Source organism: Monodon monoceros, unplaced genomic scaffold (assembly GCF_005190385.1).
Source record: "Monodon monoceros isolate NGI ecotype Baffin Bay Population unplaced genomic scaffold, NGI_Narwhal_1 Super_Scaffold_2, whole genome shotgun sequence".
Taxonomy (NCBI): Eukaryota; Metazoa; Chordata; class Mammalia; order Artiodactyla; family Monodontidae; genus Monodon; species Monodon monoceros.
In genome coordinates, this window is record NW_021703776.1 from 64241398 (window position 1) to 64259477 (window position 18080).

Consider the following 18080-nt stretch of genomic DNA (forward strand, 5'->3'; position numbering starts at 1 on the left):
TGGAAGTCAAACTCCTTTCTGTGTATCGCCCTAACCAAGCACACTGTAGTAATTTAATGGACAGAATTTAGATATACTTTTGTGTGTGTCTCTGTAGCTAGCAAATCAGCCATGGTTGGGAGTGAAGAGTCATTACATCATGACAGTAATTGCATCTGGTGTGGATTTAGGGCATTCCAGACCATCTTCATATTGAACTTAAATGTCTTTGTCAGATAGATTTCAACATAGGCTTTCACTACTAGGTCTATGTTAGTGGCTTTCTACCCTCTCTGTAATGCAGACTTGTGTTTGATAGGGGGTCCTTAGTTTTAGAAATCTGCCTGGAAGTAAAATGGTACAAACATTTGATGAAAATTATTGTTGATTAGCTCTATATTATATACATTATAGAGCAACTTTATTTTTCTCTATGTATAACCTACTAGGTAATTATTGCTTAGATAACTTTCGTTCTTTGGCGGTAAATTTATATGTGTGTATATGTATGTGTGGATGTATATGTAGATGATATGGCATGTATCAGTACTTCATTATTTTCTATGGCTGAGTACTATTGCATTATGTTATACACTACACTTTGTCCACTCATCTGTTGATGGACATTTGGTCTGTTTCTTTTATGGCTATTGTGAATAACGCTGCTATAAACTTGGGCGTACATATACCTGTTTGAATACCTGTTTTCAGTCTTTGGGGGTATATATCTAGGAGAGGAATTGTGTGGTTATATGTTAATTCTGTTTAACTTTTTGAGGAGCCACCAAACTGTTTCTCATAGTTCCTGAACCGTTTGACATTCCTATCAGTAGTGTCGGTTCCAGTGTCCCCACATCCTTGCTAAAGCTTGTTATTTTCTGTATTTTTGATTATAGCCATCATAATGGGTATGAAGTGGCACCTCACTGTGGTTTTGATTTGCATTTCCCTAATGACTAATTTTTGGGTTTGGAGGGTTTTTTTTTTTTGGCTTATACAACAGAAGTTTATTTTTTCACAGTTCTGGAGGCTAGAAGTCTAAGATCAGGGCACTGGGAGGGTTGATTTTTTTCTAAACCCTCTCTCTTTAGCTTGTAGATAGCTGTATTATGTGTCTTCACATGGTCTTTCTCTGTATGTGTGTCCAAATCTTCTCTTTCTATGAGGACACAAGTTACATTGGATTAGGGCCCATCCAAATGAACTAAATTAACCTTAATTACTTCTTTAAAGACCCTACCTCCAAATATAGTCACATTTTGTGGTATGGGGAGTTAGAACTTCAACATGTGAATTTGGTTAGGGATGGGGAGGGGACACAACTTAGTCATAGCATGGTTTAAGCTACAGCATGAGTTTTGGGATTATCAATGTTGGAAACATACTTGTATCTAAAGAATAAGGAAAGCTTTATAGATACAGAATGATTCAACTTTAAAACAAGCAATAAAAAAATCTGCTTTCAATAACTTATTGTTGGTTTTGTAATTTAGCTTATGTTTATTTTGGTTCAAAGCAATGTGCTTCCAATAAAAGAATCAGATTCCTTTTTACTCATTCCTCAGTAAATGGTTCTGGACACAATGGCAACTTGAGATTTCCGTTAAAATCTTCGTCCTTATCCTCACCTTCATCATTATTGTCACCATTGTCATCAAGCTAACAATTATTACCTAACGACTATCGATGTTGAACATCTTTTCATGTGTTTGTTGGCTATTAGTATATCGTCTTTGAAGAAATGTCTATTCAAGTCTTTTGCCAATTTTTAAGTTGGATTGTTTAGAATGTTTTAATTGAGTTGTCTTTTTATTTTTGAGTTATAAGAGTTCTTAATGTATTCTAGATACTAAACCATTATTAGATACATGATTTGCAAATATTTTCTCCTGTTTTGTACATTGTCTTTTCACTTTCTTATGCTTTGATACACAGAAGTTTAAAATTCTTTATTGTAATAAATAATACGTAACATGAGATCTACCGTCAACAAATTTTTAAGTGTACAATATTATTAACTATAAGCACAATGTAGTGCCGCAGATCTCTAGAAGTTTTTCATCTTGGATGAGTGAAATTCTGTACCCATTGAACAGCAGCTCCCTTTCCCCCACTCCTACCAGTCCCTGGCATCCACCACTCTACTTTCTGCTTCTGTTGAGTTGGCTACTCTTGATACCTCATACAAATGGAATCATGTAGTATTTGTCCTTTTGTGACTGACTTATTTCACTTAGCATAACGTCCTCAAGGTTCATCCGTGCTGTAACACCGGATAGGATTTCCTCCTTTTTTAGGGCTGAATAATACTCTATTGTTTGTATGTACTACATCCCCCCACGTCCCCCGGCTGCCTTCTTTTTTTTCAATAGGAGTATTTGGGTACTATTTGACAAAACAAACAACGTTCTTTAAGCAAACATTTATTGAATGTCTGGATATGATTTGGCAATAGGACATGGAAACAAACATGAGAAGGACACGATAACTGACCTCAAGGATCTGCTGTGCAGAGGTGTGGGGCTGTGGGTTAGGACACATAAGAAAATATACACTGAGAGTCTCAAGGCCTAAAAGGCAAACTTTGGGCTCTGAGAAGAACAGGATCTGGATGGCCTAGAGTAGTTTCATATACAGAAGTGGGGAGAAAGGAGGCTATACCACATTTTCTTTGTCTGTTCAGCTGCTGATGGGCATTTGATTGTTTCCACCTCTTGGCTGTTATGAAGAATGCTACAATGAACATGGGAGTGCAAATATCCCTTTAAGAGCCTGATTTTGATTCTTTTGGATAAATTCCCAGAAGTGGGGTTGATTGATTATATGGTAATTCTATTTTTAATTTTTTGAGGAACCTCCCCATACTAAAAAGTTTTTCATTTTGATGAAGTTTAATTTATCTGTTTTTTTCTTTTGTTGCTCATGGTTTGGTATTATATTTGAGAAGGTATTGCCAAATTTATGATCATTGAAGATTTACTCCTCTGTTTTTCTTCTAAGAGTTGTATGGTTTTAGCTCTCACATTTAGGTCATTGATCCATTTTGAGTTAATTTTTGTATGTGGTATGAGGAAGGGATCAAACTTTACTCTTTTGCGTGTGGCTATCCAGTTTCCCCAGCACCATTTGTTGAAAATATTGCTCTTTCCTCATTGAACGGTTTTGGTACCCTTGTTGAAAATCAATCTGGCATATATGTATGGGTTTATTTCTGGACTCTCGATTCTATTCCTGTGGTCTATATGTCTATCCTTATGCCAGTACCACACTGTTCTGATTACCGTAGCTTTGGATTGGTTTGAAATTGGGAAATATGATTCTTTCAACTTTGTTTTTCTTTTTCAAGATTGTTTTGGTTATTTGGGGCCTCTTGCAATTCCATATGAATTTGAGGATCAACATTTCCATTCTGCGGTTCACTATTCTTTGTTGCTGAATAATATTATATTGTATTAATATGCCAGTTGGTTTATCCCACCTTCTATCAAGTATATTCTGTTGATAGGGAATGGATAAACACATGTATTCTCTTCTTAGATCTGTGTTTTCTTTATCACATTACTTGGGACTTAGGGTTCTGCCTTAAGCAGGCTCTACATTGAATGAATTTATTCTTCAAAAGCATTTGTTGCTAAGGAACCAGTGGCTTTTGGGCCACCTATTTTATATTCCAGCTTTAGAAAATACTGTGTTTTCAAGATATAATATTCTCTATTCATGATTTATACATGTTTTATCAAGAAAAGCTGTTTTACAAATAATTTACTCTCTTTCTTCACAGGTACCCTTTCTATCTCCTTTGGAAGGTCATATTTACTTAAAAATAAAGTGTCAAGTGAATTCAAGTGTTGAAGAAAGAGGTTTTCTAGTAAGTAACATCACTGGATCTATATTTTCTGTTTTGCAATTTGTGAAGCATAGACTTGGTTTCCAATAGGAATGAAAGTCTGTGTGACTAAGTGATAAATTGGTTCAGATTTGTTGCATGTCCACTATATGCTAATCACTGTGCTGGTGTTAGAATATCATAGGCCACAGAAAATAATCCCTGCACTCAGGAACTTTTAGTGTAATAGGAAGAAATACAAGTGAACAGTTAAGTACAATACAGTACTATAATGGGAGAAAGCGTAGAGTGCATGGGTGTAAATTGGTGGGACACCAGGTCTTAGGTATGAGTGGGAAGGCTTAAAGAAAGGTATTGGAAATAACTTGTAAACTGCTAGCTGAACAAGTTAGCCAGAGGGAGAGAAGAGGGAGATGTGCTCCAGATGAAGGGAAAAGCATTACTATGGCCTGGAGGGCCCTTCCCTCTCTCACCCCCACCAGAGAAAAAAGATGACACATTTAGATAGTGGCAGGTATTTCAGGGTAGCTAGAGCTTAGATTCTGAGTGTGTGTGTGGAGAAGGGGTAGTGAGAGGAGTGACTGGGGAGGAAGGTGGGGTTAGGGGAAATGGAGCCAAGTGTTAGAGGGCCTTTTAAAGGCTTCCAACTTTATCCCTCTTGTAGGAGTTTAAGCAGAGGATTAACATCAAATTTGGGGGTTTAGGAAAGTCGTTCTGACTAACGTGTGGAAGTGGACTGGGGAGTGGCAGAACTGAAGAAGGTTAGTGAAGAAACTGAGTTACTGCATGAGAGAGGGGATGGGGGCTGGCAGTCAGGGTGGAGAGAAGGACCCACCATGGATAGATGAAGGAGGAAGAAGTGCAGACCCTAGTGGTTTGGCTGTAGGGGTGGAGAAGCAGAAGTAAGGATGTCACCCAGATCCCTGCCTTGCACAGCTTGTTGGGTGGCAGTGATTACACTGAGATAAGGGGCCCTGGGGGGGGAGCAAGTGTCCATGGTGGGGGTGGAAACCATTTTTCCCCCAAATTTTATTGTGGTAAGTTGCAAGCATACAGCAACGTTGATAGAATTTTACAATGAACGCCCGTATAGCCAGCATCTAGATTTTGCCTTTAACATTTTTTACTGTCCTTGCTGTATCATGTATCTACTACCTAGCTATCCTTCTAGCCAGTCCTGAAAATATCATATTTTGGGGGTAAGAATTTCAAAGTATATTGTGGACATTAGTATGTTCCCGTGAATCTTCAGTGTACATCCCCTGAGTTCTGACACAGGCATACATCTATGTAACCCAAATTTCTGTTAAGATAGACAATATTACCCCAGAAAGTTCCCTCATGCCCCTTGTCAGTCAGTCCCCACCCAAGGTAGGAAGTTTTAATGAGTTAAGTTTTAAATAACTTGAATTTTAGATGCGTACAGACACGTTTTCAGAGTTTGAGTTTGGAGCTCAAGATGGACATTTTAGATGAGGTGAAGGTTTGGAAATCTGCAGCAGAGAGATAGTAATGGAAGCTCAGGTGGCGTTGAATAGCCAGGAGAACACTAACATTTAAGCCACAGACCTAGGAAGAGAAGCTCTCAAGGGAGACTACAGGGAGGGCAATGGAGAACTTAGTATCATGGTTGCCAGGGGAAGAGAGTCTGCAAGAGGGAGTGGTCAAATTAGATAAGGATCTATTAGACACTGTTGGACTTATTAATGAAGTGGTCATTCTAGTCTTGTTGAGAGCAGGAGCTAGATTGCAAATGGTTATAAAGGGAGTGGAGGGTGAAGAATGGGAGTGCAACAACTCTGAAACAATGTTTGGCTGCAGAGGGGTAAAGAGAGTGTGATACCTGAAAGAAGGATTTTGTTGACATTTTATTAAGATTGGAGAGATTTGAGCATCTTTCAATTCAAATGGGTAGCTTCTAATAGGGCCAAAGAGGGCAAAGATAGAGGCAATGGGGAACCTGCACTTTAAGGAATAACACATGGAACAAGGTCATGAGAGTGAGAACAAATAAGACCCAAGCCACGGTTCATGATCTTGTACAGAATTATACTTTTTCCATTATCAGAGGAGGAAAGTATATGTGTAGAATACACAGAAGATTGTGGGTGTGGTACCAGAAGTAGAGAAAATCTAATAGCTTTGATTTTCTTTGTGAAGCAAGAATTTGAGCTATACAAAAGATATCACAAGTCAATTTGCAGTTGCTGACAAAGGGCACAGAAAGAAGAGCTAGATCGTACAGAAAGTCCAAGCAGCCAAGGTGACTGTAAATCATACTTCGTAGCTTTTTTCACATGTAAATCCAGCAGGTGGCACTAGATATTCTTGGAAAAGTGTCTATAAATTTCTGACTTGAAAGCAGTGTTTACTTACTGACCTTTTCCTTTAATGTAAATATTTCCATATTTTACTCTAGATATCTTTCGCCCCTGATATACTCTTATGACATTCATTTGCCTAAAATGCCTGACCTACTTAATGTTTGAGCAGGGCTCTTAACTACTTTAGAGTTAGACCTTTACAGGTTTACTCTATCTTGAATCCTATAGGCCATTCTTATCACATCCACACTTACAGAAATGTGGTAAAAAAAATTACTCAGGACTCCCCCAAATAACTTCTGTCTGCTGTCTAAGCAATGCCTTTTAATTACTTCTAACCTCTATAAAAAATAGAGGTAGTAATTGAAGTGGTTCAGTTGCTTGGTTCAGTTTTCCTTCCTGATGTGCCAGGGACAGCTGGAAGGAAGGAGACTACCAACCAGAGAAACTTGCTAAGTGATTCTAAAATGGTACTAGTCTAACTCTGCCAAGACTGATGAGCAGCAAGAAAAGTACGTTCTGGTTTAGCTAGAAGGATCCAGTTCTGCTTTGTGACCGTGTGTTGTCATCTACTTTCCTTGGCCTTCAGTTTCCCCAGCTATAAAAATGAAAAAGCTATCCTCTCGTTATTTTTCCCTGATTATAGTAGGGGGTGATGATAACTTGTATTATTTTTATCCATCAACTTTTTTATTTTCTATTACCTTTATGATGTAAAAGGTGAACGTAAACACAAATGGGAGCTGGTGAGTCATTTGTACTAACTTTGTGCTTGAGATTGAAATAACAAGATTCCTGGCCTTGATACAGAGTAGAATAAAAATAAACTTAAGTACTTTATAAAAGAGAGAAAAGAAAAAAAATCATGCAAGTAGATTTTGAAGTATGAAATATGTCAACATACTGAGGTTTAATGTATAGAAAACATTTAATTGATCCTCAAGTTTCTAAAGTCAGTATTTCATTGACTTTTCCAGACCATATTTGAAGATGTTAGTGGTTTTGGTGCGTGGCATCGAAGATGGTGTGTTCTTTCTGGAAACTGTATCTCTTATTGGACTTATCCAGATGATGAGAAACGAAAGGTAATATTAATATTGATGGTCAGTGGTGAAAGCCCTAACTGACTTTCAGGGAATATTTCGTTCAAGTGTTCCCCGTGGCCCCCATCAACCACCCAAATGCCCTGTTAAAAATATTTACTAAGCCATTAAAAATGTTCTTGTTGAAAGGCTAGTGAGTGTGTGTGTGTGCATGTATTTGTGTAAAAATTTTATATCTTATCCATTCCCTGTGATTTGACCACTCTTGAAATACCTTAAGGAATATATTTTTCTTTTTTTCTGGAATGTTTCATAATATTTTTTAATTGATACTTTTAGTCAGAAATATTTTCAATTCATTTTTGTATTTTATTAACAGTTGATTTACCTAACTCTGAGATAAAACAGAAAGGAAAAACCACCATAGGAATATAGTGGTTTTGGTTTTGTTTCTGAAATTTGATAATAGAATTTTATGGATACATTACATCTTGTTTTTAAAGAATTTAATGTTATTGTCCAAGTGTGGTAATTTATTATCCAAAAACTGGAAAATATAAATAAGCAGAAATATAAAGTAAAATCATCTATAACAGAGAAAACTACTGTTCACATTTTGCTGTGTATCCTTCTAAATTTTAAAATGTATATGTAATAATAGTTATATATCCATTTATGAATCTTTTTTAAACAGAAAGTATCATGTTTTTTGTAACTTAATTTTTACTTGATAATATCCTGGTATCTTTCCACATCAATAAAAATACATCTGTGATATTGCATTAGATAGCTATATGTATTACATTGTAGCTATATAAAATTTTATTTTAAAGTTTATTGTGAAATATTTTGAACCTTCAAATAGACAAAAAAAAAAAAAAAAAGTAATTTCCATCAACCTCTGTGTTATCAGTCCAGTTAAAGCTCCTCAAGTAATTTTCTCTCCCTCATAGAGATAACCCCGATCCTGAAATTATTTTGTTCCCATGTATTTCTTTAAATTTTTATTACATATTATATATAAGCAGTATATTATTGCAGTTGCATATTTTGAAGCATTATACAAATAGATCATACTGTATATACTATTCTGCAACTTGCATGTTTTAAGTCAACATGATTTGTGACATTAGTCTAGGCTGGTGTGTGTAGCTCTAGTTTGTAGAGCTCTAGCCATCTTTCTCTGTACTAAAGTATTCCATTGTAAGAATGTATCACAATTAATTTATCCACTTCTCCTATTTAAGGGCACTTAGATTATTTCTAAATTGTTGCTATTATAAACAGCTCTGCTATAACTTAGCTACATGGATCAGAGCTCTTTCTTGAGTTTGTATCTAGTAGCAGAATTGCTGGTTTGTAGGGTTTCGCACATCTTCAATTTAGCTAGATTTTGTCCAGTTATTCTTGAAATTGGTTGTACAATGTTCTGTTCCCACCAGGAGTATATGAGAGTTCTCAGTGTTCCACATCCCACCAACACTTGATATGTCAGCCTTTTAAACTCTTGTCAGTGTGATAGGTGTGAAAGGTTATTTCACTATGTTTTTATTTTGGTTTTCCTTGATTGAACATTAAGAGTAAGCATCTTTTCTTATGTGTTTTGGCCATTTATTTCCCATCTTTTGCTTGGCATATGTTTTAATTTATCTTTATAATATCTTTTCATAAACAGAAATTTTTAATGCTATGATAAATCTGTCAGTTTATTACTTTATTGTTTGCTTTTTTGAGTCTTAGTTAAGAAAATCATCTCTATAGTCATAAAGATATTCTCCTATACCTCCTTATAACTTCTGAAAGTTATAAAGATTTATATTTCATATTTAATTTACCTGGAATTGATTTTTTTCCCCCAATCTGGAAACCCAAATGTGCCAGCCCCATTGGATGGTCCATTCTTTCCCCACTGATCCACATGCTGTTTCTGACATGTATCAAGATATCATTATATATGTAGGTCTATATTTAGGCTTTCTATTCTGTTTCCTTTGGTATGTATCTCTCAGTCTCAATTACCATAGCTTTAAAATAAATCTTAATGTCTGGTAAGGTAAGTCTCCTAACTTGTGTTTTTATTCAATAATGTATTATTTATTCTTGGTCCTTCATTTTACACACACACACACACGGAAATATGTGTACCTGTATATTTAACTTTTTATAATTGAAAATGTTCAAATGTTCACAAAACAGAGAGAAATAGTATATTGAACTCCTAACTTCAACAATTATTAACTTTCATGTTTCATTTCTCTCTCCACAGCACGCACACTTTTTTGTTCTTGTTGGTTTGCTGAGGTATTTTAAAAGCAAATATCGCACTTCATATTATATCATTTAACCTGTGTGAGTCAAGGTTGCCAGTTCCTAACATTCATTGGTCAGTACCCCAAGGAAGCCAGATTTCAGGCTAGCTTACCATTCTGCACTCTCTCTTCCTCATTGATTTTGGCCTTTGAAGGTTTCTTTCACCTTCTTGTGAGTTCAGTTGTTTGGCATTTGGGGAATTATGGGAGGACTTTTAGACTATTTAGTCTGCCATACTTGCTGGAGACATAATATTATTATTTGTTTAAATAGTCCCCAATTACTGTCATTTAATTTGTTTCAATCTTTTCACTATTATGAAAAAATAGTGACTATACCCATATAAACATCTTTGTGCACCTATGTATTTGCTTAGTATAAATTTCTTTTAGGTGAAGTTGTAGGATTAGGGTATGCCCATTTTGAATGTTTTTTGATTGCTCTTATCAAATTGTCTACCAGTAGTAGACCATTTATGCTTTCACCAGCAGTGTATGAGAGTTTCTATCACCACCCCAACCAACCAACATAGGTTATTACCATTCTTTCCAGACTTGGCCAATCTAATGTTTAAAAATGGTATATTTCATTCTAATTACTAACAGGGTTAACGCTTTTACTGGCTTTTTAAAAATCACTTGTGCCCATACTTGTCCCTTTTCTAATTTTTCAGGACCATTTAGTCTTAAGAATTTTTATCTTTGACTGTCATACCATAGGAATAACATGGCTTCCAACAATCCAAAGCAATAGTTTAGCCTGGTCTTTTAGAGATACATAAAAAATATTTACAAATGAATTCTGATGTCTAGGTTTCTGTTTACAGAAAGGGAGGAATTAAGTGGGCTATAGACAAAAGGTGGTTGAATGTGTGTTTCTAATTGTCAGAGCTGATTGATTAATGGGTACATGGAAGTTCATTATGCTGTTCTTTTTATTTTGTGTCTGTTTGAAGTTTTCCATAACAGAAAGTTTGTTTTTTAAGTTGACTAAGAGCTCCAGTTGACATCTTTGGTTTCTATTTTTATGACCAGCAAAAAACAATAATAAATGTTAAATATGTTTCTCTAAACTCAGTGTAATTAAACTTTAACTTTTAAATTAATGCCTTTTTAATTTTAAATTTGTATCAACTGGAATACTGCTTAATGCTTACTGACTTAAATGGTCTTGTTTATTTCCTACTAATCATGTTTTTTAAAAATTTGTTTTTAAAGAATCCCATAGGAAGATTAAATTTGGCCAATTGTACCAGTCGGCAGATAGAACCAGCCAACAGAGAATTTTGTGCAAGACGCAACACTTTTGAATTAATTACCGTCCGACCACAAAGAGAAGATGACCGAGAGACTCTGGTCAGCCAATGCAGGGACACACTCTGTGTCACCAAGTATGTATTGGGCTATAAATATCTCTATCAACTAAGTGATTGCCCACTATGTTCTTACCACTGTAAGAAATATCAGAGATGATCCTTGTCTTTGAAGAGGGTACAGTCTTAATGAGGAAACAAAACACACACACATCAATAAGAGAGTAAGCTAATAATTAAATCAATATAGTTAAGAAAAATACAGCACTCAAGTTATATCTTAGTTTATCATGTTTTCTAGTATACTCACAGTATAGCCATTTTCAGGACAGTTACCTAGTATTCTTTGGGCTGAGTTTGAAGATTTCATGTGTAATTGAGAAGTCAAGTATTTTTTAAAGCAATTTGACACATCCCTTCCTGTCTATTCCCCAAATACCCTCGATTAACCTGCTGACTTACAAAACAATTTACTCTGCAAATTTCTGGTTGGAGATTAAAAGAATAAACTACTGGGACTGTCACTTTTCATTAACCCTAATCTTAAGTATAAGATGCAAAAGCTTATTGCTAAGAGTCTAAGGTTCTTTTGCTTGGATGCCCAAGAGAAGCTTGCAGACCAGCTTCAATGTACAAAATTATGATTAGGGACAAAAGTTAGAATTTGACAGAATCTCTGTTAATCAGACTGTTGCTGGATATTGCAGACAGGGAGATGGGTAGAACTGGCTCCATGAGTTTCTGATGTGGAAATATCAGAAAGTTCAGCCAAGAGACACTCTATTAAAATAGAACAAAGTTGCCCAGATACCGCCAGTTGGTTTTAAAACAGAGAAAGAGGGGACGCGTTCTTTGGAAATTCTTGATGTCTAGATTACTTTCAGATTAATTTAGTTGAGCTCATCCACTCCTTTCCTTCGGGCGCCTTCTGTGCAGCAGTGACATCAGACAGGACAGGAGAGGCAAATTGGATTTATAGTCACTTTCTTTAGTAGCTACCCTGTTCATGGCCACCGTCAGTGAGGGAACCAACCAAAATTCAGTCCCCAAGTACTTCCTGACCACAATGGCCCTTTTTAAACAGTACTCACATTTTTCATATAATCTTATCTTTTACTTGTTACGTAAACCCTCCCAGATCTCGACCTTCTCCTGCGGTAGAAATAGTTATATCACATATTGCTCTAATTACTCTGTAGTTCACTTGCATGCAGTTTTTCTTATTATAATATTATTGTAATTTGAGTGGACACTTTATCCAAGCATTTGAGAGAGGCCCATGCTCAGCTCAGTCTTGGCTGAGTTTTTAGCTTTGCTTGGTGGCTTCTTAAAACTTATTTCACTTTTTGATCATATATTTTGCAGAGTATATACATTTTACAGTTCTGCATTCTCCTTTGTATTATTTATCTGTTTCTCCCCAGGGCCTTTTTGACCTATGCCTTTTATCTAAATTTAATGTATATCGTTTTTATTTCTACTAACCAACCTTGCTATCTTTCCCTCCTTCAATACAAAATATTTATCATCTGATAAATATTGCCTACTTTGAAATATAGATTATACATTTGAACTAGAAATGTTTCATCACATGGGGAGCCAGTATTATACAGTTGAACTTTGAAGTCAACAGATCTATGTTTAAGTCCTGACTCAGTGACTCACCACATGTGACCATGGCAAGTTACTTAACTTTGCTAGCCCTCTGAAATCTCCTGTGTCAGAGGAGAAGAATAAACTCCACAGAATGACAGTAGAGGTTAATGAGTAGACACACTTAGCATGGTGTCACGCACGTGGAATTAGCTCAACGAATGGTCACTATCACTACTGTAAGTATTGTGTTCTCTCCATTGACTAATAGATGATCAACTCACTGCTTATTCACACTTATACCATTTCTAGTACCAATGGGGAGAAATTATAAAGATGGAGAATGAGTACAATACAACATACTTCTAACACCCAGCTGTCCTCTAGAAGAATGGTCTGGCTTGTGAATTAGGGAATTCCCCTTTCCCCCCCACCCTCGCCTGCCACATCAACTGGATATTCAACTTGTAGCTAAATATGGATACAAAGAAGAGATTCCTGGTATGAACAAAGAGATTAGGACAAAGTCTTAGGATCTTCAGATCATTTACTGTAAATACTGTGCTCTACTAATACAGTGGGACAAGAATAATGGGAGACAGTACAAAATAGTATCTATAAGGCCAGGTGAAGGTTCATGAGTCTGTGATTCCAGCTCTTGGGGACCCTGAGTCTGAGGGATCTGGGAGGGCTCCCATATTCAGGCCAGTGGTGCGCTTGCTCTTCTAGGAAGTGACCCATGCTCAGTGGCTGTCCTGCACCACCAAACTGCCCAGTCAGACCAACTGTACACGATTAGTTACTGCCTTTGGTGTGAAACTCCATCATTTCCCAAATGTAATCAGTGTGAGTTATGGTTCAGCTAACCAACCTGCAAGATGATTCTCTGTTATTGTAATTGGAGAAGCACTTTACTATGGGTCTCTTGATTTAGCATCCATTAAAACAGGGGTCCCCAAGCCCCGGTCTGCGGCCTGTTAGGAACCAGACCGCACAGCACGAGGTGAGCGGCGGGTGACCGAGCGAAGCTCCCTCTGCCGCTCCCCATCGCTCGTGTTACTGCCTGAACCACCCCCCTGCCGGCCGTGGAAAAATTGTCTTCCATGAAACCGGTCCCTGGTGCCAAAAAGATTGGGGACCGCTGCATTAAAAAGTGGTAAAGAGTTACTCCTTTTACTATTTAGCCTCCGCCCCCCCATCCCGCCCCAGCAAGAGTACTTGGAGATATGGAATGGGGGAAAGGATCCTGATCGTTTTGTTTGTTCATGTAGGAACTGGCTGTCTGCAGATACCAAGGAAGAGCGGGATCTCTGGATGCAAAAACTCAATCAAGTTCTTGTTGATATTCGCCTCTGGCAACCTGATGCTTGCTATAAACCTATTGGAAAGCCTTAAACTGTGGGACATTTCCAAGTCATATAGAGGTTTTCTGACTTAGGTCATAAATGTTTCTTAAGAGCATCAGTTTTGCTGGTTGCATTTTATGCTTTAAATACAAAAGGGTATGTGCCAATATTCATTCACTACATATTATGCAGTATTTATATCTTTTGTATGTAAAACTTCACCCGATTTATCTTCTGTTATTCATAAATGATTGGAAGAAAAAATGTATTATAGTTGATTTTGCCAAATTTTAATTTAAAAGCCTCATTTTCCTAGAAATCTAATTATTCAGTTATTCATGTTAAAATATTTTTTTTTAAGTAAGGAAACTTGAGTTGTCTTCCTGGAGCTGTGGGTCTCAAAGTAGAAAGGTCTTCCAGGGTTGGAGACAGAAACCTCACACTTGATCATTCTTTCTCTAGCCTCAGTACTTTTTTCTAAAGGTTGTGGTCATTTATTGATCATGATATATCTTGTTACTAGAGTACTGAAAAAAAAATCTAAGGCACCTTGCAGAAACATTTTTAGTAATGGAGGTAAGAACTTTTTCAAAATAGCAAATGTTTATTAGTCTGAAGCTTAAGGCTGCCTTCAAATAAGAGATGTGGGCATAGGGGATATTATTGTGTGAGATTTGGGGGTTAAATGTTTTATTTAGAAGACTTAATAATCACATGGTTTACATTTACTCAGTTACTATAAATGCTGTGTGGTGCACACTTTCATGGAATACAGGCTTTTAAAAATAACTACTTTTTGCTCTATAGCTTACAGACTCCTCAGATATACTTGTCAAATTAGTTCTTTCTGTTCCTGTAACAAGAACAAATGTAAAATAAGAAAAGTAAACGTTACCAAGCTACTATGACTAATACTTTGCTTGCCTAAGTTCTTGTCTTTTTTTCTTTTTCACATCAGTGTATGACAGTGTCTAGACACCCATTATGAAAATCACTTGAGAAACTGTTAAGTCATGTATTACCTTTAAAAGCCTAATGCCTTTTTTTAAATTATAAAATATTGTAAATGTAAAGCATGGTCTCAACTTTAAATACACTATCACTTTCTTTGAATTGTTAAAGTTATTGATGGCCTCATTTATAAACACTAAATTCTGTCACCTCCTGTCATTTTAATTTTTATCCATTTAAATGTGGTTTTTCTTACGTGTATTATAAAAATATATTTTATGATCTCCTACCTAAATAAATACTTGCAAATGGCTTAAGGAGTCAGCTATTTAATAAACATTAAAATGTGCCGTGCGGCTGCCCTGCATCGTAGGCTGCAGGCTTCTTGAGGGGATTGTACTGACTTGGTGAGGGTATTTCATTCATCTTTTTACCTCTAGCCCAGTGCTCAGCCCATTGTGTGTTCTTAGAGTCACTGTTGAATCAGGAGGTGGATGAAGGGTCCATTTCTGAGGCATTTCAATAGAATATGGTACTCAGACGCACATTCGAGGAGATGGAGGATGATTCCCAAGTGCTCAGCAGAGACTGAGTAGATAAGTAACATCACCAGCCAAAACAGGATGTAGGTTTGGTAGGATTGATGACAGGGCCCCTTTTATTTGTAGATTTGTTTTTATTTTTTTTATTTCTTTTTTAATAAATAAATAAATTTATTTATTTGTGGCTGCGTTGCTGTGCGTAGGTTTTCTCTAGTTGCGGTGAGTGGGGGCTACTCTTTGTTGCGGTGCATGGGCTTCTCGTTGTGGTGGCTTCTCTTGTTGCGGAGCACGGGCTCTAGGCGCATGGGCTTCAGTAGTTGTGGCGCGCGGGCTTCAGTAGTTGTGGCTCGCGGGCTCTAGAGCGCAGGCTCAGTAGTTGTGGCGCACGGGCTTAGTTGCCCCGGGGCTTGTGGGATCTTCCTGGACCGGGGCTCGAACCCGTGTGCCGTGAATTGGCAGGCGGATTCTTAACCACTGCATCACCAGGGAAGCCCTTGTGTTTATTTTTGAATAGGCATTATATGTCATTATACAAAATTCAAAAGACACAAAGAAGTTAAGGTGAAAAGTATGTCTTTTCCTCTTGTCACAGCCACTTTTGCCAATTTTGCCATGTCCTGCTAGAGACATTCTGTGCACATTACAGCAACATATTTCTATTCTTTTGTTCATTAAATATATTTCACACATACTCGTTGTTGTAAGTGAAAGAAAAAGGCATAACAGTATTCCTTAGCAAACATTATATCTTAGTATATGTATAGAGGGTATATAAAGTTCAGTTTTAGAAGAAATTTAAGGTGATTGTGGAACATACGTTAGAAATACCTGATAAAAGGGAACCCTCTTGCACTGTTGGTGGGAATGTAAATTGATACAGCCACTATGGAGAACAGTATGGAGGTTCCTTAAAAAGTAAAACTAGAGCTACCATATGACCCAGCAATCCCACTACTGGGCATACACCCTGAGAAAACCATAATTCAAAAAGAGTCACGTACCGAAATGTTCATTGCAGCACTAGTTACAATAGCCAGGACACGGAAGCAACCTAAGTGTCCATTGACAGGAATGGATAAAGAAGATGTGGCACATATATACAATGGAATATTAGCCATAACAAGGAATGAAATTATGCCATTTGCAGAGACATGGATGGACCTAGAGATTGTCATACAGAGTGAAGTAAGTCAGAGAAAAATATCGTATAATATTGCTTATATGTGGAATCTAGAAAAATGATACAGATGCACTTATTTGCAAAGCAGAAATAGAGACACAGGTGTAGAGAACAAACGTATGGATACCAAGGGGGGAAGGGGGAGTGGGATGAGTTGGGAGATTGGGATTGACATATATACACTACTATGTATAATATAGATAGCTAATGAGAATCTACTGTATATCAGGGGGAACTCTACTCAGTGCTCTGTGGTGACCTAAATGGGAAGGAAATCCAAAAAAGAGGGGATATATGTATACGTATAGCTGATTCACTTTGCTGTACAGCAGAAACTAATGCAACATTGTAAAGCAACTATACTCCAATAAAAATTAATTTAAAAAAAAGAAAGAAATACCTAATAAACCGTGGGAAATACTGCTCTGAAAATTTCAGTGTTATGTGCCTAGGGGGATTGTTGAAACCATTAGAGTCGATAAGATTATCCAGGGAGTATGATGGTGGAAAGAGAAGCAAGAGCAAAAAGAACATGATCTTTAGGGGAAAAGTGAAAAAGGAGTGGCTGATGATTATCTTCCATGAAAGAAATGCAAGAGTGATGTCTGCCGAGACCAAAAAAGGCTCTTAAGATTTGACCACAAAATCAAAAAGTGGGTTAAAGAAAACAACTGAAATTTGAAATGGTCAATTCGATAAAATGGTTCAGATGAAAAATCAGGTTACACAGAGGAAAAGAATGACAGATTTGACTGCATAAAAAATTTCCTGGGCTTCCCTGGTGGCGCAGTGGTTGAGAGTACGCCTGCCGATGCAGGGGACACGGGTTCGTGCCCCGGTCCGGGAGGATCCCACATGCCGCGGAGCGGCTGTGCCCGTGAGCCATGGCCGCTGAGCCTGCGCGTCCGGAGCCTGTGCTCTGCAACGGGAGAGGCCACAACAGTGAGAGGCCCGCGTAACGCAAAAAAAAAAAAAATTTCCTTCCTGACAAATTTAAACAAAGTTTAAGCAAAGTTAAAACATAAGCCCCAGACTAGGAGAAAATATTCACATTTAATAATCAAAGAATTAATGCACAAAATATATAAAGAGCTCCTTTGGCTGGCTATCATCGTTTAAGCATTTACTATGTACCAGATTATATTCTTGGTGTTTTGCATGCATTATCTCATAATCTTCACATGACCTTATGGTATGGGCATTCAATGAGGAAACTAGAACTTAGGTAACTTTTCTAAGGCAACATGCCTGTTAGCAAGTGGCAAATCAGGATTTGAACCTAGAATCTACATACTTCATCATTATAGTATGATGTTTCTCAAATTACTAAGAATAAGAAAATTTAACCTAAGAAAGAGGGGCAAATAATACTAGTAGAAAATGTGTGCGCGCACACACACACACACACATACGCACACGCAGATCCGAAGAACCAACAAATGAAAAAATGATATTAATAAACAAAAATACGAATTTAAATGGCAGTGGGTTATTGGCCCTTGAATTGTTGGAACTAGTCAGTGTTGCTGAGAAACCCATACTCTTGGTGAGAATAGAAACTGCTACAGCCTTCTTGGATGGTAACTTGGTAACTTCCAGTAATCTCTGAGCTAACACACAGTATCAGACTGTCGCATCAGGCTTGCATGCATC

At 37.1% G+C, this 18080-nt stretch overlaps 1 protein-coding gene across 4 annotated transcripts in view; it reads left to right on the plus strand.

The window, feature by feature from the left end:
- The window catches only part of ANLN (anillin actin binding protein), a 54720-nt gene extending 39695 nt beyond the window's left edge, over window positions 1–15025 (plus strand). For 2 of the 4 annotated variants that reach the window (XM_029233656.1, XM_029233654.1), the window contains exons 21-24: window positions 3761–3847; window positions 7128–7235; window positions 10721–10893; window positions 13680–14906. In XM_029233656.1, coding sequence (XP_029089489.1) covers window positions 3761–3847; window positions 7128–7235; window positions 10721–10893; window positions 13680–13803 — 492 coding nt within the window. In that variant the 3' untranslated portion in view covers window positions 13804–14906. Of the gene's footprint in view, window positions 1–3760; window positions 3848–7127; window positions 7236–10720; window positions 10894–13679 lie in introns of all 4 variants that reach the window. The other 2 variants (XM_029233655.1, XM_029233653.1) reach the window with 2 other exon arrangements.
- Window positions 15026–18080: the final 3055 nt, after the last annotated feature.